The 6,790-nt window shown below is 26.9% G+C and overlaps 1 protein-coding gene across 2 annotated transcripts in view; it reads left to right on the top strand.

Moving 5' to 3' along the window:
• Positions 1-1,135: 1,135 nt before the first annotated feature.
• Positions 1,136-6,790, top strand: part of LOC107442808 (DNA mismatch repair protein Msh2) — a 40,008-nt gene continuing 34,353 nt past the window's right edge. The window contains exons 1-3 of one of the 2 annotated variants that reach the window (XM_043041725.2): positions 1,136-1,277; positions 4,466-4,531; positions 5,918-5,950. In XM_043041725.2, the coding sequence (XP_042897659.1) occupies positions 4,484-4,531; positions 5,918-5,950 (81 nt within the window). In that variant the 5' untranslated portion in view covers positions 1,136-1,277; positions 4,466-4,483. Of the gene's footprint in view, positions 1,329-4,465; positions 4,532-5,917; positions 5,951-6,790 lie in introns of both variants that reach the window. The other variant, XM_043041730.2, reaches the window with a different exon arrangement.

Raw genomic sequence — 6,790 nt, 5'->3', positions numbered from 1 at the left:
ATTCAACCTCAATCTAGCAGTTCCCTTGTCTTCAGGATTGGGTTCAAAATTACAAGGCTACGGAGTTGAATATTAGTAGTCATAAACTCGAAATTGGGCAGGCTGTGCAATGACTGTTATAAAATAAACTAATAAATTTGGCCTGGATAGCATGGTTGATAGGGGGTAAACCCAAAATTGAGTCGGTTGTTCAACGGCGGTTATAAAAAAAATAAAACTAATAATCAAATTGTAATTTCTTGTTTCCTTTCTAACTCTACATATTTTCTACGCACATTCAAAATTTCATGTTTCTAAGTCTTATAGATTTTGTAACGTAAAGAAAAAAACAATTGAGAAAAAAATTCGCGAAAAAATCATTAAAAATTGCAAATAAAATATATTCAAAATGAATAAAAAAAAAAAAAACTCTGTTAAATATATAGTGGCCCCGCACGCCAAATTTTTACTCTGTGCTTAAAATGTGTTTCTTTTGTAACTTTTTCCCCTCGTTCAAAAGATATATGTGCAATAAAAGAAAGGTTCTACATAATAGTCTCATCACAATTAATATATTTACAATAAAGTAATATTATCAAGTTTTTTAATAATAACTATAATGTTAATACACAACAATAAAAAAATAGCGACAGTTTACTTTAGGTGTATAGAAATGGAATTATACTTATAAGGGCCCCATCATTTTCAGTAGCTTAGGGCCGCACCAAGCTTAAATCCGGCCCTGGCTGTCCTGACCAAACTACTGGAACCATATTTCCCAGATTGCGGCTACCCCCTATGTTTTGAAGGTTAAGAATCCAAATATGTAAAAATATATATATATATATACTTATTCAGAGAAAGTAGGTTTTTGGTGTCTGATTTCGTAGCTTAATTAATAGCTAGCACTAATTAATTATCATATTTGAGGTCACCCCCAGGAACCATTAAGATTGACACTTAGTTCGNTTTTTTTTTTTTTTTTTTTTTTTTTTTTTTTTTTTTTTTTTTTTTTTTTTTTTTTTTTTTTTGCGGACAGTACATTCGTAGTTTATTGGAGCTAGATTCCAATACAACTGAGGAGAGGAAATGACAGTCAAAACATGGAACCGATCTTCATCTAGATGGCGTACTCAAGCATTGCAATAATAAATTGAAACATACTCATTTGTTCAATCAATCAATCGGGTAGAAAAGGATAGTTATAAGCTGCTTAAAGCAACTTACCAATCTGAAGTTTGTTTACTTTTTTTTGACTGAGCGGGTGATTTCGACTTAGAATTTTGACTTATTTTCTTGTAAGAGTATTTCTTCCACAGATTTTTTATTTATTTTCTTGTTGAAAAAAAGTAAAGTATTTTGTTAGCTGGGGACTTTTTTTTATTAACACCAATGTAATTTTACTCTTAAGATTTGTTAAAATGTATCTATTTCTAATTTAGTTACATCAAAACTTTGTTTTCATTACTCATGCATTTACTTTTATTTTTCTGTCCTATTAGATTTTTATTTTCTTCTATTTTAAACCACATGCAGATTGTTTAATATTTTGCTGATTTTTACTTGTTCTTATTTATTATTTTTTTTTTAAGGAAATAGCTCGTTATTATTTTTTACAGGAGTAACAGTAGGAATTTTATTTCTTATGAATGATTACCTATTAGTACTTTTTCATATTTACACTCGTAACAACTTGTCATTAAAAGGGATTAATTTTTCACTCCCCGTAGTACATATCAGCAAATAAAATTTTTACTAATGTTTTAATTTTATCTTGAAAATATAAGTCTTTGGTTCACAACTCTGTATCTTTTTATGAAAGAATCTAATTTTTATATTCATGTAAAGAACTGTTAAAACAACATAATATTTTATTACGAAGGCCAGATAGTAATATCGTTTTGGCTCATTAAATATTCGTTAGTCTTGTAAACCAATTCATATTTTTCGATTCATTTTCGATCTGGCATTGAAAGGTTGTTGCTAACGAGATTGACTACAGTATTGATTAAAAATAAAATTTTGATATCAAATGCTCCAAAACGAAATTACTTTTCGGTCCCCCTAATATAATTGTAATTGAATTAATGAATCTCATTAATCATTCGCAAAAGCATAAATTGTTCAAAATTGCCACAAGAATCACAGAGCAATCTAAATTATGTAGATCAATTAGTATCCACAGTTCTGCACTATAGTTTATACCAAAGTTGCAATGAGAATTTAGTATGTTCTTAATTTTTTGTTCTCATATGTAAGCATTTATACATAAATTGATATTAAACTAATTAAGATTCCCTTTTTTGTAATTTTATATTTTGGAAAATAAAATTTGCCTCTTAAAAAATTTTAATAATCCAAATAGTAAAATGGATATTTTTGACAATAACCACAACATTTGTTATTGTACTTATCAAAATCCTTTTTTCAAAATATTAGATGTAATTCTGCTCCTCAGCTAATCACATATTGTATTCACTAGATATAGAATTTATTTTTCATAAATAAATTTTGTTAAGTATGAATTATACTCTTTTGTTAAGTATGAATTATATTCAAAAGATTTCCTAGATAATTTGCTAAAAGTATTTCTGAATTGTCAGTTTTAATAGATTAGACAAATTTTAAATAATAAAATAAATACAAGGATATAATTTTTAATTAAGAGTTTTTATTCACTTAATTCTGAATTTTCTTATGTAAGTTACTGAACAACTGTACTTACACAATTTTAAAAAAAGTTGGTAAATAGTTTTAAAGCTATTATTCTGAAATGAAAAGTTTTGGAAATGACCATTTTAAATAGCATTCTTGAAATTTTTACTTTGGAAAAATTTTCATTAGGTTTTGTAAATTGAACTGGTAGGGAATGATTTTTGCAAAATAATATTTTAGGGAAGAAAAATATTTGTAATAATAATAATTTTAAATTAATCTGTAAACATAAATATCTTGTGTTTAGTCATTAAGTAGCTACATAAGTAACTACTTAATATAATAATTTATTTTATATTGAAATATGACGATTTAAAAAAAATTACAAATATTGTTTAAGATGATCCAAATCACAGAATTTAGCTCCAATAACAGTGTATGTCAAAAATGTGAGATTTTAGTTGTCCCCTTTGTTGCAAGCACTTTTAATTAACTTGCTATTAAATTATGCAGCTTTTTTTTATTATATTTATACCAATATATTAAACAGTGCATCTTAGAGTAACATATTCTTGCACAATTTTTTATTTTCAGATATATATAATATATTTTTAGAATAAAATACGTGTGTGATTTTCCTGTTATGCTTAGAAATATAGAAACTTGAAACTCTTGTGTTCCATTTTATATTTTTGGAGTGAAATTTGAAAGTTTTTGTAATACTTATTAAATTATTATATTAGTCATTTTTATTTTCTTCCATCCAATGACTAAGGAGGTATCCCTACCCTGCTAATAATATAGATGCTGTGGTCGTAGATTATTTTAAAAGCAAGGGGTCTGTTTAGAAGAAATTTGGGCCCGTTAACGGACCCTTCACAAAATATCTTTTCATAAAAACGGACCCTTTACAAAATAATTTATCTTTTAGTCAAACCCTTCACAAATTTGTTTATCTTCATTATTGTTTTGTTAATTGAATAAATCCTTCCCAGGAAGGAGGGGGGAAGAAAGGTAGGTGTAAACGAACTAAGTTTTGTCTTCCACAGAGGCTTCTATTATTCGTCCGAAATGAATATTCTGCATTCAGCAGTGTAGGCTAAATACCAAATATTTGTATGTTACATGGCTAATGTAATAGTTGCTGCAATTGCTGTTTATTTTTGAAGATTTCACTTTTTTTATTATAATTTTAAATTGTTGTGCGTAATTTTGTATCTATTTACAGTTTAAAAACTCCTTAAAAAAGTTTTTTGCAATAACAGGACCCTATTTGCACAAATTCATAAAAGTCGGACCCTGGTTGAAAGAATGTGACTTAACGTTTATTTTATATTCACAAATTACAAGTAATTTTTTCACGATTTTACAAAAACGAACCTTTCACAAAATGTCTGGACAGACCCCTGAAAGCTCTCAAAAGGGATGTGGGCCACAAATGCTATATTAATGTAGTTCACTATACACTAGACAAAAATAAGCGAAGACCTATATTGTGGTGTTGTTGCTGTTGGATTTAGAAAGGGAGAAGATAGAGATGGGAGCTTTGTTTCCTGATGCATTATTTCTTCGTCACTTTTATGCAACCAGTAGCAAACATAGAGAATTTAGTCAAATGGCTCAGTTATTCTGTTTACTCAGGTATCAGGTTTGTTGACACAAATTACGAAGAAATAACTAAGTTCACTGAAAATCTAGTTTTTAATTTACTACCAATTATTTGGAAGAATTTTGTTCAATTATAATTTTTCTTTCTTGCTGTTTTTAATTTGTCATTCATTAATAATTCTTTTATGTTATAAAAATATTAAAAAATACATTTTCTTTCCAGATACCAACATTAATCACAATGAGTGATGCCAGTGAGTTCATTAAATACTTTGAAGAACTTCCTAAGGTAAAGAAAAAAAAATTATAATGATAGTTATGTAGTTAACCATGAAAATATTGAAGCAATATGTTTATTGTGTTTTCAAGTCAATTATGTAAATTAAGCAAAATTTATTTTTTTACCCTTTATAAGGCTGTGAGAAACTTACTTTTCATCAACTTTGTAAATTTTTAATGGATGGAAAGCTATTTTCTCACCTATAATTTGTACAACTATCTGCTGATAACTTCAGAAAATAAAATAAATACTAATGCAGGTTTTTATTAACATGTATGTAGGTAACAGTTAGGGTTAGTATGAGGTCAAGAAGAGAAGCTATCAATTGGGAGTCTTTGCTTTATCTTGTACTTTATGAATTTGGTCATGACTCACATGAGTTCATTTACAATTATAAATTAAGAATTAATATATTCAGTTATTTATATGCACAAAATTTTTTATTTATTACTGTTTTTTTTTTTTTTACTTTTTGTAAAATTTTGACTTGAAAATCGAACCCACCTTCCCACCAAAATAATATATCTACGCATATATATTAAAAAACAAATTAATTAAAATTAATAAGCTAAATAGTTTTTTTTTATATATATAAATAAATTTCAGAAATAACATAACACACAGTATTAACAATGGAATTTTCTGTTGCTAAGTATTTTGTTTTTAAATTAATATCTAAAGTAAAAGACCTATTAAATTATGAAGAAAGTATAAAATGCCTTAAACTTAATTGGCTCACTCATGTTTTTCATCAAAATTCCTAATTTGATTGAAAACTTTTGATTTGATCTAAGAATATATGTTGTGATTCACACAAATAAACTATAAGAAAGAAGATGTATCTGAGTGTAAATTTGCTCAATCTTGCTTATCTGATGTGCTAAAAAACTGAAATAAACCTAAAAAAAAGTTTGCTGAGAATCTGTAAAATAACAAAAAAAGGAATTTTATTTAAGAATTTATTTATTTAATCCTTTCGCGCCTAACGGGACACATACGTCCCAAGCAAATTTCAAAAAAATATTTTGGGACTGAAACGCTTTTCTGTCTAATGGGAGACTTTCCCACCAGTCCTGCCAATATTTTTGAAGGTATTTCCATTCACAGAATATAGATGACACTACTGTATATAATGCTGCTCTATTCATAGTTTATGCTACCAAAATAGTTCTGTTGTTTAAAAAAAAAAAAAAAAAAAAAACTCGTCGCTAAAGGGTTAAGTATTTTTTCTTTTTAAAGTCTTAATTTTCATGTTTGTTTTTTTTTTTTTTCCTATAAGCTATAAATTGCATTATTGTTTACATTTTTTTCTTAGAAAATTGTTATTAAATTAGTAATTAATTAAATTTACATATATATATTTTCATTTTTTCTAAAGCAATGTGTATTTTTCAGGTTGGAAGCTTGTGTCGCATTTTTGAAAGAAGCGTAAGTAATTCATTGCTCCACAGAAATTATGTTAATTCCTTAAAAGAAATCATTTATGAATCACCTATGAAAGAAAAGTTAAGTTTTAAAAGTGATAGGCATGAATAATATTTCTTTTGAGACAGTTTTCTAATTAATTGCATTTTATTGTCCCTTGGAAAGCTTTGCTTTAAAAAGCTTTTTTAAAATAAATTCAACTCTACTGATTATTAAACTCATTTCTTGATGACTTAATTATTGTAATTACGTAATGAAAATTGTATATTTCCATATGGAAGTTCGTGATTACGTAATTGAGATTTTCTAAAAATGTACTAGTAAGTGTTCTAATTTTCTCTTATGAAATAGTTTAAGAATATTTTATTTATTAATGTAAACTTCAGAAGAAAATATTGTTATTTTTTCATGCCATCACTGTTAGGAATGACACTTTTTTGAAAGACTGATTCTAATGTTTTTTATGACTAGTTAAAAAATAAATAAATTGTGTAACTTTATATTTTTCAAAGCAGTGAAGGAATAACATATACTTAAACATGTCAATATTCATTAAATTATTATTATTCCCACATCATGTTACAGGGTGCATAGCGTTTTTAAAAAGTGCCCAAAGGTGCTTATTTTCAATTTTCGTTTTTTAAAAACCCTTAAAGGTGCTTTTTCCATTGGGTGTTTTTAAAAAGTGCTTAATTTTTGCTTTTCCAAAATGAGATTCTTCCTTCACCGTGTTGATTTTTGCTACAAATTATGCAAAAAGACACAGTTCACATTGTTCTACTCAACATTTTCACAATTAATTCAACCCCAATCTATTTCGGCATATCGTCAGTCCGTAGCGTA

This window comes from Parasteatoda tepidariorum, chromosome 2 (genome assembly GCF_043381705.1).
Source record: "Parasteatoda tepidariorum isolate YZ-2023 chromosome 2, CAS_Ptep_4.0, whole genome shotgun sequence".
In the NCBI taxonomy this organism is placed as follows: Eukaryota; Metazoa; Arthropoda; class Arachnida; order Araneae; family Theridiidae; genus Parasteatoda; species Parasteatoda tepidariorum.
Note: the sequence above shows the minus strand (reverse complement) of the source record. Positions and strands in the feature narration are given on the sequence as shown.